This window comes from Myotis nattereri (genome assembly GCF_964212035.1).
Source record: "Myotis nattereri genome assembly, chromosome: 9".
Lineage (NCBI taxonomy): Eukaryota > Metazoa > Chordata > Mammalia > Chiroptera > Vespertilionidae > Myotis > Myotis nattereri.
The window spans coordinates 76,458,724-76,479,359 of NC_138084.1; the positions used below are offsets into that span (position 1 = coordinate 76,458,724).

At 39.8% G+C, this 20,636-nt stretch overlaps 1 protein-coding gene across 1 annotated transcript in view; it reads left to right on the forward strand.

The window, feature by feature from the left end:
• Positions 1 to 1,106: 1,106 nt before the first annotated feature.
• ALG9 (ALG9 alpha-1,2-mannosyltransferase) overlaps positions 1,107 to 20,636 on the forward strand; it is a 106,103-nt gene continuing 86,573 nt past the window's right edge. Inside the window, exons 1-6 of the mRNA XM_081099171.1 lie at positions 1,107 to 1,302; positions 2,122 to 2,260; positions 3,764 to 3,898; positions 10,253 to 10,323; positions 14,516 to 14,604; positions 16,475 to 16,610. Of these exons, the coding sequence (XP_080955297.1) occupies positions 1,172 to 1,302; positions 2,122 to 2,260; positions 3,764 to 3,898; positions 10,253 to 10,323; positions 14,516 to 14,604; positions 16,475 to 16,610 (701 nt within the window). The 5' untranslated portion in view covers positions 1,107 to 1,171. The remainder of the gene's footprint in view (positions 1,303 to 2,121; positions 2,261 to 3,763; positions 3,899 to 10,252; positions 10,324 to 14,515; positions 14,605 to 16,474; positions 16,611 to 20,636) is intronic.

A 20,636-nucleotide genomic window follows, 5' to 3' on the forward strand; every position in this document is an offset into this window, starting at 1 on the left:
AAAATAAGCATATTATTTTAAATCTTAGAACACATATACTTATGTGAATAGGGGGTTAAGTTTTTCTTAAGTTTCCTTTTCAAGGCCTGTCTGAAGCATGACTCAGCTGTGAATCCAGCAAGCTGAACCGATTATCATGGTCAGACCAATCCACCAGGAGTCAAACATCATCTCATCAACATCGTCTTATCGCCTGATAACCAAGGACAATAGCTGACACCTGCAGACCTCCAGGGCTGCATGTAGCTGCATTGGGTTCCGGTTCCCAGCCTCACTGTAGCCCCTTCCCCTTTACAATCCTGTCCCCTGCACTTTGCTATAAGATAGGATTTGAATGCTTGTAAGCGCCCTGTCTTCTTGGTTGGCTAGCCTTCTCAATAAACGCCTAATATGATTCAACCCTGCCTTCGTTATTGGACCAGTAACAGTAGCAATGACAGCACTGGTGTATGGTTGAATTTGCCACATAGAATTTCTTGTCTTTCCTTTTTTTTTTTTTTTTTTTGGCGCGGGGGGGGGGGCGGTTCTTTCTAGGTATATTAATTTTTTTAATCATTATTGTTGAAAGTATTACATATGTTCCCTTTCCCCCCTCATTAACCCTCTCCAGCCCGCCCCTGCCCCCCACTTTTTTCTGATTCTATTTTCTACTATTAGCCACAGGCTGTCCTTACCATTCTTACCAAAGCACAGACAGGGCAAGTTGTCAGTGACTTTTTGAGGGCCTCCCCTTTGGTAGGCAGGTGTGCTATGATTTTTAACTGAATATCTCCGCGCACTCACGCTGCAGAAAGCTTTCTATTTGTGCTTTCTTTTTAAAAGTGTGGGCGGGGGGGCGGCGGGGGGCGCGGGTCACAGAAGAATGGTTTTTGCAGGAGAGTGGAGAATGCTGAAAAGTGAAGGCGGCGAGAGTTAGAGGCAGGGAGGAATGCCCAGCGTCATGAGTGTGTGGAAGGGACAGCTGTGACGGCGAAAGTAGTCTCAGGTCCTCTTTCTTTTCTACCCTAGGATGTGCCCCCATCGGCCCCACCACGCTGTGATTTAGTGTTGTCTGCGCATGTCAAGGTCTTTTGTCCCTCGGCGGACGCCGTCTGCCAGCCAGCGCGATGCCTGGGTGCTCGCCCTCTCCGTAGGGTGTCCGTGGGCTTCTACCTTCTCGTCCCAGCTGGCCATGGCCAGCCGCGGGGCTCGGCAGCGCCCCAAGGGAGGCGGGAGCAGCGGCGGCGACACGGCCTCGGCCGCGGACAAGCTGCGGGAGCTGCTGTGCGGCCGCGAGGCGGGCGGCGCGGAGCCGCGGGCCGAGTAGGTGCGGGGCGGGGGCGTGGCCGGCGGCGGCGCGGGGTCTCGGGGTCTCGGCCGCGCGGGCCCGCTGGCCCCGGGGGCCCGGCTGCCTCTGCACCCGGGTCCTTTTGCTCTTCTCGGGCGGGTCAGCGTTCCGTCTCCACCCCGTCCTAGACCTCCACCTCGGGTCCGAATTTGCTGTAAGGAAACGGGGTGCGGCGCCCGGCCCGGCCCGGCGGGGGCTGGCGTCCTGTGTGTGAGCGGCGAGAGCCGAGAGTACACCTTTTGGGGTCTCGCCGTTTCCTTCATTCTCCCCAAAGCCCGGCCCGTTCATGCGAGGGCCCCACAGCCTCCAGCACGGCCCCCGCCTCTCTCCCAGGCCGGGAACCGCAGGTTAGGGCTGCACGGAAGAGCTGTCAGCAGACGGAGCTGGAAGAGGGCACAGCGCCTTGCACATGTTAGGCCTCTGTACGTTGGAATAAATGAGCTGATGAATAAATAAAGCCACGGAGAGCAATGCCTTGTTACGAAAAGAAAGAAACGGGGTGAGAGCTTTGTGGTCTTCAAGAGAGTGGTTAGTTGGCTGCGGGTAAATGGAGCGTCATAGATGCGAGAACTAAAGGGTATGCGTTCGCTCACACCTGCAAAGCAGGAAGTGGAAGGAATGATGAAGGTTGATCGGCTCCGGACCGCTAACTGCTCACCGCTATTGGAGAACTTCAGGGCTTTAATGTCCCTTGCCAGTCCTGTCTTTTTTGTCTAATTTTAGCCCTTCTAGTTAGTAGGCACTTCCTGACACATACTTTTTTTTTTTTTTTTTTTTTTTTTGCTTCTGAGCAGGTCATCTGGGAACAAAGCAGGCCAAGTTTGGGCACCGGAAGGATCTACTGCTTTCAAGTGCTTGCTCTCAGCAAGGTTATGTGCTGCTCTTCTGAGCAACATCTCTGACTGCGATGAAACGTTCAACTACTGGGAACCAGTAGGTGACTTCTTTGGGTATTTTTGTTGTTCTTGATTTCATTGCCTGGGACCTTGTTACCAATCAAGATACAAATACTATATACACGTGTTACTAGTAGGAAAATAACTTTATTTGCACTTTTGTATTCTAAGTTGATGATTTAGTAGAAGTGCCTATTTTTTTAAAATACATTTTTATTGATTTCAGAGAGGAAGGGAGAGGAAGAGAGAGAGAGAGAAACATCAATGATGAGAGAGAATCATTGATCAGCTGCCTCCTGCATGCCCCCTGTTGGGGATGGAGCCGGAAACCCGGGCATGTGCCCTGACCAGGAATAAACCCTTGACCTCCTGGTTCATGGGTGGATGCTCAACCACTGAGCCACGCCAGCCAGTTGAAGGCTGTAGGGAATCTGGCTGTTTTATGAAAGGATATAATTTGTAATTTCCTTAAAAATTTTTAAAAATCAAAATAACACTTTGAGAAAGTTTTTAAAGTTAACCATTACTACAAAACTTTAAGGAAAAACAGTAGTTTCCAGTTCCATTGCTTGTGTTCAAATCCCAGTCCCCAGAGGCAGCCGCTTTCAACTTTCTTAGTTATTTCTTCTGATGGTTACTAAAAGAAATATCATTACTAAGTAGTATGCTCATACGGCTATTTCTTGATTTTTAGATTTATAAGTTGGTTGGCTTTGTATTACCGAAAATTCAGAGGTGAAATTTTCACATCACATTTTTCATAAAAAAAGAATGTTTAGTGTAGGTGGTTTAAGGAAAATATAAGATTTTGAGTTTTTTTAAGTTTTGTTGTTTTGTTTTTAATATTTTTATTGATTTCAGAGAGAAACTGAGAGGGAGAGAGAAATAGAAACATCAGTGATGAGAGAGAATCATTGGCCTCCAATGGGGGACCCAGCCCCCAACCAGGGCAAGTGCCCTGACCAGGTATCGAACCTATGACCTCCTGGTTCATAGGTTGATGCTCAATCACTTGAGCCACCCTGGCCAGGCAGATTTAGAGTTTTGTTTTGTTTTTTAAATAAGTAGAAGGTAAAATTCAAGCTTTTAAAGTTGACCAAACAATAATCTTGTAGAATTTATAATGTCCTAATATTTCTTAATATTGTGTCATTTTGATTCTTATCCATTAGTTGCAAATCTTGTTGAGAGTTTCAACATTTTTGTATACCGTTATTTCATTAATACTTTTGCTTAAAATCTTCATCTTCATTCTTTCTTCAAATATATTTTACTGATTTTTTACAGAGAAGAAGGGAGAGAGACAGAGAGCCAGAAACATCGATGAGAGAGAAACATCGATCAGCTGCCTCCTGCACATCTCCTACTGGGGATGTGCCCGCAACCCAGGTACATGCCCTTGACCGGAATCGAACCTGGGACCTTTCAGTCCGCAGGCTGACGCTCCATCCACTGAGCCAAACCTGTTTCGGCATCTTCATTCTTTAAACAAGGATTTTTGGCCACTATAACCCTGAATTCATCTGTTTTGTACTTTCAGACACACTACCTCATCTACGGGCAGGGATTCCAGACTTGGGAATATTCCCCAGTTTATGCCATTCGCTCCTATGCTTACCTGCTGCTTCATGCCTGGCCAGCTGCATTTCATGCAAGAATTCTACAAACTAATAAGGTAAGGGCAGGCCAACCTGGAAGCAATCACAACCGATCAAGAGGTGAGAAAAGGACAAAATAGTTTGGTAGTTAAGAGGAGACATTTTCTAGAAGAAGAATTATTTATTCATTCATTGTTCAGCAAATATTAATTAAGCAACTTTTGTTTGGTGGACACTTTATTAAGTGCTATGGATGTAACAATAACCAAATCTCTGCCCCCATGGAATTTATGGTTTAATAAAACCATCAGAAGAAATAACTAAGACAGTTGAAAGAAAGTGGTTGCCTCTGGGGACTGGGATTTGAACACAAGAAGTGGAACTGGGAACTACTGTTTTTCCTTAAAGTTTTGTAGTAATGGTTAACTTTAAAAACAATCTCAAACTGTTATTTTGATTTAAAAAAATTTTAAGGAAATTACAAATTATGTCCTTTCATAAAACAGTCAGATTCTCTATAGTCTTCAATTACTACTAGCCTGGCCAGCATGGCTCAGTGGGAAGACTACTTGTAATTGAGCAAGTAATTATAAATGTAGTGAGTCTTATGAAGGAAGAGTACCAGTGTGCAGTGGGATAGCCTATTAGGAGAGCCTACTTAAACAGAGTGCTGAAGGATAGTTAGAAATTAAACCGAGACCTAACCTGATTACTTTTCAGAAATATGACTATGATGTGTCTTGGCATGGATTTCTTTTGGGTTTGTCTTGTTTGGAGTTTTCTTAGCTTCTTGAATCTTTAGGCTTATGTCTTTTGCCAAATTTGGAAAGTTTATTTTAAAAATATATATATTTCTATTGATTTCAGAGAGGAACAGAGAGGGAGAGAAAGATAGAAACATCAATGATGAGAGTCATTGACCAGCTGCCTCCTCCATGCCCCATAATGGGGATCAAGCCCACAACCCAGGCATATGCTCTGACCGGAAATCTAACTGTGACCTCCTGGTTCCTAGGTCGATGCTCAACCATTGAACCACTCTGGCTGGGCTGGAAAGTTTTTAGCTGTATTTTCTTTTTTTTTTAGTACTTTTTCAGCCCTGCCCTGTTTCTCCTCTCCTGAGACTCTAATGACATGAATGTTAGATATTTTATTTTAGTCCTACAGGTCCCTGAGACTCTGTTCTTCCTCCCTGCAATCCCCAGTCTCTTTTTCTCTGTGTTGTTAAGGTTAATTTCTAATGTTCTGTTTTCCTGTTCACTGATTATTTGCTCTGTCCCCTCCATTTCACTGTTGACCCTACCCATTAAGATTTTATTTTGGTTATTATATTTTTTTAAATTGTAAAATTTCCATTTGGGTTTTCTTTATAGTTTCTGTTTCTTTACTGAGACTTTCTATATTTTTCATTTGTTTCAAGCATGTTCTTAGTTGTTCATTGAAGCAATTTTATAATGGCTCCTTTATTATTATTATTTTAAAAAATCTTAATTGTTGAAAGTATTACATATGCCCTCCTTTTCCCCCCATCGACCCCCTTGAGTCAGTCCCTGCCCTCCTCCCCTCCCCGGTCCCAGGCTTTCACCATCCTATTATCTGTGTTCATGGGTTATGCATATATGTATACAAGGTCTTTGGTTGATTACCTCCCACTCATCCACAATCCCCCTGCCTTCCCTGCGAGATTCTGCACTCTGTTCCGTGCTTCTATGCCTCTGGATTTATTCCATTTGTCAGTTTATTTTGTTAATTAGATTCCACATATGAATGAGATCATGTGATACTTGTCTTTCTCTGACTGACTTATTTCACTTAACGTGATACTCTCCAGGTCCCTCCATGCTGTCTCAAAGGGTAATTGATCCTTCTTTTTCACTGCTGCAAGGTATTCCATGGTATAAATGTACCACAGCTTTTTTATCCACTCATGTACTGATGGGCACTTGGGCTGATTCCAGATCTTAGCTATTGTAAATTGTGCTGCAATGAACATAGGGATGTGTACATTCTTTCTGATCTGATTGGTATTTTGAGTTTCTTAGGATATATTCCTAGAAGTGGGATCAGTGCATCAAATAGCAGTTCCATATTTAATTTTTTTTTAGGAAACTCCATACTGTTGTCCATAATGGCTGCACAGTCTGTGTTCCCACCAGCAGTGTACTAGGGTTCCCTTTTCTCCACATCCTCGCCAGCACTTGTCATTTGTTGCTTTGTTGATGGTAGCCATTCTGACAGGTGTGAGGTGATACCTCATTGTTGTTTTAATTTGCACCTCTTTGATGATTAGTGACTTTGAGCATTTTTTCATATGTCTCTTGGCCTTCTGTATGTCCTCTTTGGAGAAGTGTCTATTTAGGTTCTTTTGCCCATTTTTTAATTGGATTGTTTGTCTTCCTTTTCTTCAGTTGTATGAGTTCCTTATATATTTTGGATATTAACCCTTTATCAGATATATCATTGTCAGGTATGTTCCTCCAATACAGCGGGCTCTCTTTTTGTTTTGTCGATGGTGTCTTTTGCTGTGCAGAAGCTTTTTATTTTGATGTAGTCCCATTTGTTTATTTTCTCCTTAGTTTCCTTTGTCCTAGGACAGTGATGACGAACCTATGACACACGTGTAAGAGGTGACACGCAAACTCATTTTTTTGGTTGATTTTTCTTTGTTACATGGCATTTAAATATATAAAATAAATATAAAAAATGTAAGTCTTTGTTTTACTATGATTGAAAATATCAAAAAATTTCTATATGTGACACGGCACCAGAGTTAAGTTAGGGTTGTTCAAAATGCTGACACGCCGAGCTCAAAAGGTTCGCCATCACTGTCCTAGGAGATGTATCCGTAAACATATTGCTATGAGAGATGTCTGAGATTTTGCTGCCTATAGATTCTTCTAGGATTTTTATGGTTTCCCAACTTACATTTAAGTCTTTTATCATTTTGAGTTTTATCATTTCTTGTGTACGGTGTAAGTTGGTGATCTAGTTTAATTTTTTTGCATGTACCTGTCCAATTTCCCCCAATACCATTTATTGAAGAGACTGTCTTGACTCCATTGTATGTTCTTGACTCTTTTATCAAATATTAATGACTGGGGTTGATTTCTGGGGTCTCTGTTCTGTTTCATTGATCTGTATGCCTGTTGTTATACCAGTAGCAGGCTGTTTTAATTACAGCAGCTTTGCAGTATTAACTTGACATCTGGTATTGTGATTCCTCCAACTTTGTTTTTCTTTCTCGAGATTGCTGCAGCTATTTGGGGTCTTTTTTGGTTCCATATGCATTTTTGGAGTATTTGTTCTAGATCTGTGAAATATGCTATTGGTATTTTAACATAGATAGATTGCATTGAATTTGTAGATTGCCTTGAGTAGTATGGACATTTTATTTTTTATTTATTTATTTATTTATTTATTTTTTAAAATATATTTTATTGATTTTTTACAGAGAGGAAGGGAGAGAGATAGAGAGTTAGAAACATCGATGGGAGAGAAACATCGATCAGCTGCCTCCTGCACATCTCCTACTGGGGATGTGCCCGCAACCCAGGTACATGCCCTTGACCGGAATCGAACCTGGGACCTTTCAGTCCGCAGGCCGACGCTCTATCCACCGAGCCAAACCGGTTTCGGCTTTATTTATTTTTTAAAAAAAATATATTTTATTGACTTTTTTTACAAAGAGGAAGGGAAAGGGATAGTTAGAAACATCGATGAGAGAGAAACATTAATCAGCTGCCTTCTGCACACCCCCTACTGGGGATATGCCCGGATCCAAGGTACATGCCCTTGACTGGAATCGAACCTGGGACCTTTCAGTCCGCAGGCGGACGCTCTATCCACTGAGCCAAACCAGTTAGGGCAGTATGGACATTTTAATGATATTGATTCTACCAATCCATGAACACGGTATATTCTTCCATTTGTTTATAGCTTCTTCTATCTCTTTTTCAATGTTACAGTGGTTCCTTTAATACAGGGGTCCTCAAACTTTCTAAACAGGGGGCCAGTTCACTGTCCCTCAGACGGTTGGAGGGCCGGACTATAGATTAAAAAAAAACTGTGAACAAATTCCTATGCGTAGTGCACATATCTTATTTTGAAGTAAAAAAACAAAACGGGAACAAATACAATATTTGTATTTGCATGTGGCCTGTGGGCCGTAGTTTGAGGACCCCTGCTTTAATACTTAAGTGATTTTAACATCTCTCTCTTTTTCTTTTGGTATTTATTGATTGATTTTTTTCATTGAGTTTGAAATCTTACTGTTGACAAGTAATTTTCAGTTAAAACTTGGATATTTTGGGTATTCCATTATGAGACTGGATCTTATTCATGGGCCCCGTGTGCTTCTGCTGCACTGCTCTGCTCCTCTGGGTCGTAATGAAGCCTTTGTTTTAGCTGGCTTCCTTTGATATACTCCACTTGTTACTGCAGGTGAGGGTAGGCCTCCACTGATAACACCCTAGTGGGCAGGGTAGGTGTACTGCATAATGACACTGTGGTTCAACAATGGATGCAACGCGTTCCTCATGTGTTTGTGGTGATGCTGGTGTAAACAGACCTACTGTGCTCCCAGTCATATAAAAGTACAGCATGTTCAGTTATGTAAAGTACATAATACTTTATAATGATATAAATGACTATGTTACAGGTTTATGTATTTACTATACTAAACTTTTTATCAGTAATTTAGAGTGGATTCTTTATACTTTTTTAAAAATATATTTTTATTGATTTCAGAGAGGAAGGGAGAGGGAGAGAGAGATAGAAACATAAATGATGAGAGAGAATCATTGATCAACTTATATTTGTTCACATCCTTTTGCAGGGATCGAGCCTGCAATCCAGGCATGTTCCCTAAACCAGAATTGAACCTGGGACCCTTCAGTCTGCAGGCCAACACTCTATCCGTTGGGCTCTTTATACTTATTTTAAACCGGCTAGGGCTCTTTATACTTATTTTAAAAAGTTTAAAAAAAAAAAAAAGTAAAGCGTTATGCCATCTTATGTTGGCAGCAGCCTCATACATCCAGTGTTCACTGTGTCTCTTGAGTACATCATTTCTCTTGTGCTTGATTTAATCTCGTGTGGTTTTCTACAGTACTGTGGTAAGTGCTACTAGGCCACCATCTAGGTTTGTGTAAATACAGTCTATGACGTTCGTACAAGGACGAAATCGCCTAACATTGAATTTTTCAGACTGTGTACGCATCAATAAGTAGCAATGACTGTACTGCTAGGTTGGGGGAGGGGAACAGGCTTTCCAGGGAATCACCACTGACACTGGGGTGGAAGAGAGAGCTCATTGCCACGGGCAAGGATAAAAGTCCTGGCTTCCTACTGGATCTTTGGTCGCATCGATGAGAATGGAGCTACATTTTTTTATGGGGCACTTGGCTGGAGTAGAGTGGTTCTTGTCTAAAAGTTTTCTGTCTTGCTAGGCTATCCCTTTCTTGTTTTTTTGGCTAGATAGAGCAGGTACTCATTGGTGTTATTTTGTCTCTGCCCATTGGCATTTCTAGTTGCCAACTTCTTTAGCTCCAAGTTTGGAATATGAAAGACAAAAAACGAAAACCCAGCAAACTTACCACCATGTTGTTACTTAGGTCCTCACCCAAGAATATTTTTCCATTGATTTTTAGAGAGAGTGGAATGGAGAGGGAGAGACACAGAGAGAGAAACGTTGATGTGAGAGAGACAGATGCCCTTGACCAGAATTGAACCTGGGACCCTTCAGTCTGTGGGCCGAGGCTCTAACCACTGAGCCAAACGTGCTCGGGCTATTTATGACTACATTTTAAGGACCACGGATAATCATCAACTAGAAAGCTTTGATATGCTTGCTAAACATAGTGAAGTTTGTCAAAGGCCACAGTATGAAAACTTAAAAATGAAATGAATTCTGGGATACAGAAATGGAGTTAGTTTTGTTCACATCTACATCTATACAGTTGTCTTTAAGAAATGTTTGTTGAATGAGTAAGCTTTATATAAGAATTTTTCTACTTTTTTTTTGTAACCAGAAATTTTAATATCTGTATACTTGTCCATGAAATAGATACAGCCTAATTTATTTAACCATTTCACTAAATTTATTTAACCATTTCCCTATAATTGGACATTTTGTAGTTTTTAAAAAAGTTTTTCTAAATTAATAGTGCTGCAATTAATATTTTCATGAATAGAACCACCATCCCATATTTACTTACATAGTTACTTCTGTGAGCTGGAATCATAGAATTAGATACACTGAATTTAGGGATGTGAAAATTTTCATGGTTTTTGATACATATTGCTTTTATAAGGACTATATAAATTTATAGTGTTATTAATAACAAAGGAGAGTTGTGTCATTGTTAAGAGTTTTGCTGACTTGTATCTGTGATCTGTTTTTGTTTTTGTTTTTTGTCCTGGGTTTCTTTCAGATTCTTGTCTTTTACTTTTTACGATGTCTTCTGGCTTTTGTGAGCTGTATCTGTGAACTTTACTTTTACAAGTGAGTATAAAAGCTTTGCTTCTAAAAGTGCTATGAGGAAACCCAATATAGATTATTTTTCTGATAGTATTAGCAGTGTTTAAAAATAGAAAACACTTTCCTTCTGGCTCCTAATATTATATCTAAAATGTGATCTCTTGTTTGAAACAAACTGTTGGAAGGGGAATACTTCTAATGATCACTTTTTTCCCCCTGAGTTTCATAAATATTGTAACTTCATATTATTAATTTTAATTTTGTTAATACATATCTAACTAGTCTTCTCTTTGGGAGGATTTAGTAGCGCTTTATTTTGGGTCCCAAGATATAGATAGGATCATGATTTACCTTTTCCCCTTGAGCTTAACTGACAGGAACTTATTCCCGTGTGGGACTCACTGCTCTTATTTGCATCCAGTAAAGGAATTTCACCAAGTACCTATTGTTTGATTGAATATTAGTGGAAATACTAAGTATTTTAATAATAAAAATAGCTCATTTTTTTTACATGAAGCCTAACAAACATCTTATTTTGTTAATGCTGTTAAAGGTATTTGGACTTAATGATCATTATTAAAAATCTTCCCACTGCAAAACAGCTAAAAATGTCAGATAAAAAAATAGTTGGCCTTGACTCTGGGTGGAATAGAAGAGAAAAAGGAAAGCCAATTCTGCCTTTGAGGATTATAACCATAAGTTGGTCGTCATATGGGCTCAGGATTGAATTCAAATCACCCACTTGGTCCCCCAACCCCCAAGTTGAGAATTTGTTTAAAATTGTTCTGGGATGGTAGTGCTTTCAGGCTACTTGCAAAAGTGAACGTAAAATTTCGTTAGAGGAGTGAATTCTTAACCCAAGTGTCAAAGAATTGCCACAGGTAAAGTTTCAGTGAACACGACATTGTAGTAAAAATAAACCATAGAGCACGGAAGGGACAAGGCGCTATGCCTGAGGGCCAACAGACATAACGACAGGTAGCTGACCCGCACGACTTCATTTATTAGGAATTACTGAAAGGAGAATGTAAAGTAAGCATATTTAATATTTTTAAAGACATGTAAGAGGGAATTGAAAACATAAATCAGAAATGAGACTAATCAACAGAATACAAAATGGGAGAAAATAATTGTAAACCATATTTGTAAGGAACTCCAGCAACTCAATAGCAAAAACACTAATAATTTGATTATAAAATGGATTGAAGACTTGAATAGACATTTCTCCAAAGAAGACATACTAATGACCAATAGATATGTGTAAAGGCAATCAATGTCGCTAATCATCAGGGAGATACAAGTCAAAACCACAATGAGATCACTTCATATTTGTTACAGTGGCTGTTAAAAACAAACAAACAAACAAACAAAGACAACAGATGTTGGCAAGGAAGTAGAGAAATTAGGACCCACACACCGTTGGTGGGAATGCAAAATGGTAGTGCAACTATGGAAAACAGTATGAGGTTCCTCAAAAAATTAAAACTCGACTACCAGCAATCCCACTTTTAAAAAAATATGTTTTTATTGATTTTTAGAGAGGAAGGGAAAGGGAGAGAGAGATAGAAACATTGATCAGCTGCCTCCTGCATGCCCCCTACTGGGTATCGAGCCCACAACCCCAGGCATGTGCCCTGACTGGTCATGGAACTGGTGACGACTTGGTGCTTGGTTCCATGTTCAGCTACTGAGCCACACCAGCTGGGTAGCAATCCCATTTCTGAGTATTTACCTAAAAAAATTGAAATCAGAATCTGGAAGAAATATGCACATTCCCATGTTCATTGCAACATTGTTCACAATAGCCAAGATTGAAAACAAGGTAAATATCCATTGACAGATGAATGGCGGAGGGGGGTGGGGGTGGCAAATGTGTTATATACATACAATGGCATATTATTCAGTCTTAAAAGAGTGAAATCCTGCAATATGTGACAATATGGAAGAACCTTGAGGACATTATGCTAAGTGAAATAACCAGTCACAGAAGGACAAACACTGCATGATTCCACTTATATGAGGTTTCTAAAATAGTCACATTCATGGAAGCAAAAGAATTGACTTGTGGTTGCCAGGCGTTGGAGAGAGGGGGAAACAGGAAGCTGCTAATCGATGGATATACAATTTCAGTTATACAATATGAATTCATTCTAGAGATTTGCTGTACACCATTATGCTTATAGATAACAATGTTTTACACTTAAAAATCAGTTAAGAGGATAGATCTCATATTAAGTGTTCTTACCACAATAAAATAAAGAAGTTAAAAGAACTGAGACTACAACAATAACCAGGCAGATTTGAAAAAGAACTGAACAGAACTTCTAGAAATGAAAATGTAAGAATTGGTATTTAAAATTCAGTAGATAGGTCTCCAGGGGTGGGGAACATCCGGCCTGCAGGTTGTATAAGGCTCACAAAATCATTTGGCCTGGCTCTGCCAAGGCATGGGGGTGAGTTAATTAAGTGTTTGACCAAATATAGCAGGCTAATTTTTAAGTTGATAATGTTGTATGGCCCACAAATGATGTTATAAATATCCACATGGCCCTTGGCAGAGAAAGGTTCCCCACCTCTGGTTTAAACAGATGATTAGACATTACTAACATGTAAACTAGAAGATTGATCTGAAGAAAACACTAAGAATGCAGTACAGAGTGACAACAAATGGAAATATAAAAGAGTTAAGAATGTTCATTGCCACATTATTCACAATAGCTAAGATTGGAAACCACCTATATGTCCACTGACATTGTGTATGATAGAGTTGAAAGATGTGATATCTAATCACATTCTAGGAGATAATGGGGAGGATGGGGAGAGGCAGTTTTCAGGGAAGTAATGGCTAAGAATTTTCCAGAATTGATGGGGAAAAAAAAAGATGCTAATCCACAGATTCAGAAAGCCCAACGTATCTTGATATGCATAACTAAAAAGGAAGAGTGAAACTGTGTAGAACTTCAAGAACAGAGGAGATTTTGGTGTAGCTTAGTGGTTGAGCACTGATTGACCTATGAACCAGGAGGTCATGATTCAATTCCTGGTCAAGGCACATGACTGGGTTGCAGGCTCGATTCTCAGTAGGGGGCTTGCAGGTGGCAGCCAATCAATGATTCTCTCTCATCATTGATGTTTCTGTTTCTCTCTCCCTTTCCCTTCCTCTCTGAAATCAATAAAGATTAAAAAAAAAAAAAAAGAGGAGATCTTAAAAGTTGACAGAGAACTTAATAGATTACCTATAAAGGAATGTTAGGCTCACTGACGCCTTCTCAAATGCCAAAGGCAATAAATAAATAAATAAATAATAAATAAATATCTTCAAAGTGCTGGAGAAAATTACTGTCATTCTAAAATTGAATACTCAGGCAAACCGTCTTTTAAGAGCTAAATAAAGACTTTTTATACATAATATAAAAGACAGAAAAAGAAATCCAACAAAAACAGAATTTACCATTAACAGAGCTTCACTAAAGGAACTTCTAAAGGATATACTTAGGAAGAAGCTAAATTATTTCAGAAAGAAGCTCTGAGATGCAGTAAGTAACCTGAGCAATACAAATAGTTAACACATGGTATGTCTGAGCAAATTTTGACTGAATGAAGCAATAACAATTTCTAATAATGTTTCATTTATAGGCCTTTTAAAGACCTACAGGAAAGAAGTAAAGGGAGTGTATAATTAATTGCTTAAGTTTGAGAAACCCTGACTTAGATAAGGACTTATTAACACTGTGGTGTATCTCCTAGTCTTTTTCTGACAACTACCATTCATTGAGTGACTGCCAGGCACTCTTCTAAGCACTTGGCCATGCATTGTCCTCCCAGAAACCGTACAAAGTCTCACTAACCTCTTTTTACAAAGGAGGAATCTGACAGAGTGAGTATGTACCTAGACAAGGGTGTCACTGCTAGTAAGTGGCAGACTCCAGATTTGAACCTGTGCCTATGTGAGTCTGAGGCCTATTGTTTTCTACAACATCATGCTGTTTTCCTATTGTTAGTAGACATGCCCTTCGCACAGAAAGTATATCTTTCCTTGTAGGGAGAGAGCTTCTCTCCTTATGCACGTGAACATTGCTAACAAACCCGTCAAATCCGCTCGGTATTTGACTTTACATCTTCCGTGTTCTCTGTGATGCGGGCATGTTTTTGTCTTTTGATTTGAAATTTCCATCCCCACGATGTGCTCTGCTGAGAGTTTTTGCCTTTCTCCTAGGGCCGTGTGTAAGAAGTTTGGGTTGCACGTGAGTCGAATGATGCTAGCCTTCTTGGTTCTCAGCACTGGCATGTTCTGCTCATCTTCAGGTAAGTAAAGGAGCAGGTGAGGGTATAACAGGTTCACTGATATTTCACAGTTGCATTTAAAGAAGGAACTTGTCCAGATACAGTTTATATTTGTATAACATGTCAATAATGTCCAGATCACTCTTACCTGTACACTCTGGATTGGCTTTACCACATTAAGGAAGGTAAGTATTTTCTCATTTTTGTTGGAACTTAGAAAGATGACATGACTTACTGAAAGTCAAACAATTCGTAAGTGGTAGAGCTGTTGTTTTCATGAGGTTGCTTTCTGTTACATATTATATTTTTTTGTCACTGTAAGGCTGAAAAACACAGGCACCCCCTCTTTCTTTGTTAGGGGAAGGAAAATCATTTTATTATTTTGCTCAAGAAAGCTCTTGTGCCTAAAAAACCTGTTCTTGGTGGTTCTCCTTTCTGCCCAGTATTTGCAATGTGTTCTGTAAAGGTTTACATCTTCTGTTGAGATTTTTTTTTTCATACTAAGTTTGTAGAAATCGAGAATAAGAACCTTAATCTAGAGAGGTGGCTTTCAAACTATGCTGCCAGTGAACATTCGTGTTCTATGAGCTGAACCAAGGTAACCTGCTGCCAAAAGGCAGCCTGTTCCCAGTCTCTGGAAAAATTGTTACTATATATAATTATTTCAATTTTAATTCCTGCTTGCTTGTACCAGAATCTAGTATACACACTAAATATGCACACAAATTGTATCCAGCTCAAAAGTATATGTTTTTTCTTCATTGACTATCAAAATCTATGTTGTTCTGCAGACACCTCAGGGCTCCACACCCAAATAACTTTGAGAGCCAGTGGCCTAAATGAGACTGTGCTCTCCCCTCTGAGCTGGCAGAACCTCAGATTCCTCTGCTCCCCTTGCCTGAACACTGGCAGCTGCAATCTGTAGCTGTGGGTGGCATCGATTCTGTTTAGCATTTATCTGTGAAGGTTGTACCCGACTTTTTTCTAGTTACTTTGCTACTCCTAAAATTGATGCTTCTCTGAGGGAGATACTTGGGAGTGTCTTTAGTTTTGTAACCTCAGTTGAGAATGTGAAGGCACAGATGAGTTCATAGCATCCTTTGAGACAAAGCCTCATCTCTTTGCCAAGGTTCTTAGATCATATTGCCTCTTCATCGTGGTTCTTGTTGGAGTCAGTACTGACTTTTCTTCCCCAGTGCTAGGTGAAGTAGACCTCATACAGCAGGGAGATGCAGATCTGCATTTTTGTGTAGAATTGGTGGAAACACTTTGATCAAACGTCACTATTGTAGAGAACCTGAGTACAGTCAGTCCCCTGCTGTATACAACAGCAAAGTAATACTAGATGGAAATAATTAGGGGGACACCTAAGGCCACACATCTATGTCAGTGGATGCAGGATGCAAATCAGTGTTACCATCCAACTTTTGGCCTTTGAGGTTTCCCAGAATTCCTATGGGGAACAGGTTGGTACTTGGACAGCCTCAGAAGACTGTCAGAAGATAAACTTCTCCAGAAATAGATTGTCAGCAGTGGCTCTAAGTTTCCTGAAGCATATTCAGTGCCTGGAAATATAGCCTGGGGTTATGCCTGGGGAACCTGGAGTTCTATAAGTTTTAGATTTGGGTATAGGCCAGGAGAGGGATGGCATGGTTGGTATTGTATAACTGGCTGGGTGATGTGTTGGTACCTAAAAACAGGAGTGAGAAAACAAGAAAATCATTGCATTTCTTTTTTTAAAAGGTGCCCACTTCTAATATAGCATTGCTCATAATATGTTCCTGGTTATTGACATTTTGCAATATAGTAGGTAAATTTTTAATAATTGATACTTAATAAATCTCAAACTCTTGTTCCTGTCCCCCTTTTTTTCATGTCTTTACTCTTACAGCATTTCTTCCTAGTAGTTTCTGTATGTATACTACATTGATAGCCATGACTGGCTGGTATATGGACAAAACTTCCATTGCTGTGCTTGGAGTAGCAGCTGGGGCAATCATTGGCTGGCCATTCAGTGTGGCTCTTGGGTAAGAAACTAACACAATTCATCTCCCTTGTGTCACTGGGCATATAGTAAATCTTAATGTTAGGTTATCTCCATATTCTCTGGGTAGGATCTAAAGTTAGAGGATTTATTTGGGTCTGCAAAGACTGGGAAATGAAAGGATATTTCTCTTGGTGCTCATTGTTTTGATTAATAAGAATAGTAACTGTTAAGCATCTGCTGCGTGTTAGACACTGCTAACCCACTTACAAACTTCATTCCTAAACCTTATAACAACTCTGCAGGAGAAATCAATTATGAGTGCTTTGTAAATGAGAGAGTAGAGTCCAAGAGGTTGAGTAATTTGCCTTTAAGATGTTTGCTTTTGGGTCCAGGCACTTCTGACTCTGTAGCAGATGCTTTTTCCACACTACCACCCTAGGCTGTGTTTTTTCAGTCGCCACGGCTTGAAATCTGAGTTCCTTTCAGTCCTCCCTTCTTGCCCCCAGAATAGTTTTTCTTAGTTTCATAGTGCCTGTCATTCCTTTCGTACTTTTTGTTCCCACCACTCTATTCTATTTGTGCTGCCTTAATTTATTGCCTGGATCACTAGTAATTTAGAAAAAACTCCAGTTTGATGTTTAGGTCATTATAGTAGTAGTAGTATATCTTTATTATTTTATTTTATTTTATTTTATTTTATTTTTTTATTAAAATATATATTTTATTGATTTTTTACAGAGAGGAAGGGAGAGAGATAGAGAGTTAGAAACATCAATGAGAGAGAAACGTCGATCAGCTGCCTCCTGCACATCTCCTACTGGGGATATGCCCGCAACCCAGGTACATGCCCTTGACCGGAATCGAACCTGGGACCTTTCAGTCCGCAGGCCGAGGCTCTATCCACTGAGCCAAACCGGTTTTGGCTATTTTAAAAGTATTGGATTGTTTGAGGTAAAAAGAATTCTTAATTTTCTTCTCCCCTTACACAATCTTCAAAGATAGTCACTGCTGATAGTTTTGTGTATATCTTTCCAGAAATTATCCTTGCATGTATAAATGCATACACACACTTATATACCAAAATTCTTAAAATAAATAGAATTATTCTATACTCATGTAAATTTTTTATTGTACATAGATTTATATTGTTCTTTGTATCTATTGCATAGCATTCCATTATATGGCTGTTCATAATTTATTTAGCCATTGTCTTATTGGTAGACATTTGGTTTTCATTTTTTTGTTATTATACACATGCTTCAGTGAACATTTGTGTACATATGTCTATATACTTGTGGAAATTTATCTATGGAATACATTTTTAGAAAGGAAATTCTAAGTCAGAGAATAGGCATTTTAAATTTTCTTAATTGACTTTTAAAGGCTGGTATCTCCACCTTCAATCTTTTCTTTTATTCTGCATATTATCCTCAAATTACTTTATTCTTTAAGGTTTTGTTTGTGGTTCTCTTCTATACTTTCTGCTATCTAGTCAGTCATCTCTTCAGTTTCACTCATATATTCCTAGCTGCCTATTAGATCTCTCCATTTATATTTACGACATTGAACTCATTACCTCCCTTCCATATCTGTTTCTTTACCTCTGTTTCGATCTCAGCAAATGGTACTGTCTGTGCGGAGCCAGGAACCTGAAACTATTTGTGACTCTCTTCTCTTTCCCATGTCCTATTAATTTATTACACCTCCTGAATATCTTTGGAATCTGACTACTTTTCTTCACCTCTCACTGGTCCTGGGTTACCTTACAGCCTCCTGAATGATCTTCCTGCCTCTAGTATTGATCCTTGTAAATCTACTCTCCACATTCAAACGTTCCTTTTAGAGTTATCTCCCTAAAATGCAAATATGATTGTATCACTCCCTATTTTGTTCCAAACTATATAATAGCTTCCCCAATGCTCTGTGTCCCAGAGGTTGGCAACCTGTATCCAATGGAGCAAATCCAGCTGGCTTGTTTTTGTACAGCCCAAGAACTAAAATTTTCGCAACTTTAAAGGGTTGTTAAAAAACAACACACACACACAGAAGAATATGCAACAGAGACTGTATGAGGCCTTGTAAAGCCTAGACCAGGGGTGGGCAAACTTTTTGACTCGAGGGCCACAATGGGTTCTTAAACTGGACCGGAGGGCCGGAACAAAAGCATGGATGGAGTGTTTGTGTGAACTAATATAAATTCAAAGTAAACATCATTACATAAAAGGGTACGGTCTTTTATTTCAATAGTTGTATTCATTTCAAAGGGGCCGGATCCGGCCCGTGGGCCGTAGTTTGCCCACGGCTGGCCTAGACTATATGCTGTCTGGTCCTTTAAATAAAAGTTTGCCAGCCCCTGTTTCACGGTGTGCAAACTCTAACATGACGCATAAAGCCCTTATATTTCCCCCCTTTTACCTCTCCAGCCTTCTTTTTTTAAGTTCTTCCATTTCTTTTACTCTCTACTCCATCAACATTGAACTTTTGGAGTTCCCCAAATACCTCTGGGTCATCCGTTTTGATTGGTCTGCCTTCAGCCGAGATAAGTGATTTCAGGATCACAATCAGTTAGCAACTACCATCATTTATCTTATCCTTTGTGCTAGGCATGGCTGATACTGTGAAAAATAAAACAGTTATGGTTCTTGTTTTTTTGGAGCTTGCATTTTAGTAGGAAAGGCAGACATTGAACAGGTAATTAAAAATATGGTGACTTATGTGTTACATGCCGTTGAGTTGGCTCTGACTCCTGGCCAGTGAGTGGTGTCCACAATGTCCTGATCTCAACAGCCCTGCTCGGCTCCTGGAGACTCATGCCTATGGCTTCTATGGGGTTAACCCATCTTCTATTTGGTCTTCTGCTTTTCTTGTTGTCTTCTATTTTCCCCAGCATTGTCTTTTCCAAAAAACCCTGTCTTATCAAAGGAGGAATATAGCACATGGAAATGTAACCACTGGGGAGGGAAAAAAATGAAAACACAAATGTTAATGCAAAATGTAGGTAATAGAATGTGGAAATTCAAATTATAAAAGATGATGCTCTGTGACAACGCATGCTAAATAAGTCACAGAGATGTCTGGAGGAGGGGGGAATAGAGCCTATAGTTGACATTTGGGTGGATTCCGTGTGAATAGGTTGATGTAGGGAGGGAATTCTTTGTGTTGGAGCATGGGTAAAGGCTCAGACTAGCGTTCTAGATTCGGAAGTCATGGATATGAAGGTGATTGATCATGCAGCAAGAGTGGAAGCACTTCCTGAGAAAATGAGTACAGAAAGAAAAACAGAAACTTGTTTTTGGGAACTATGACCATAATAGGGCACTACCATGGGATAGGGAAAAAAAGAAGCCTAGGAAGGAGCATGAGAGAAGAATCCAAAAAGGAACAGGAGCTAGGGCGTCTAAAGAGGAAGGAACAGATGCTCTGTGCAAAGTGCAGCAGATAGACAAGGGGATGAGACTTGTGCAGAGATAGTGGCTGTGCCCGAGAGGTCGGTCTTTACAGCTTGATGCTAGACCAGCGGTTCTCAACCTGTGGGTTGCGACCCCTTTGGGGGTCGAACGACCCTTTCACAGGGGTCGCCTAAATACATCCTGCATATCAGATATTTACATTACGATTCATAACAGTAGCAACATTACACTTATGAAATAGCAACGAAAATAATTTTATGGTTGGGGGTCACCACAACATGAGGAACTGTATTAAAGGGTCGCAGCATTAGGAAGGTTGAGAACCACTGTGCTAGACCTTCAGGAAGAAATAGTGAAGGCAACATACATATTCCTTGCTTCAGGAACTTATGTGAAAGGAAGAAGAACAAATGGTATTAGAAGAGGGTATATCAGAATTGAAGTCATTTGTAATATGATATTGCTAAAATCTTAATATATCACAAAAGGGAGAAATCAGTATTTATTTGGCAGGAAGGGTATAGAACAGTAGGCTACGTTTACCTTATAATTAATATATTTTAAATGTCCATTAGACATAAATATGTATAAAACAGAGCTCATTCCAGAAGCTCAGTCTTTATATTTCTTGTGCATCGTGGGTGCATTGCACTCTG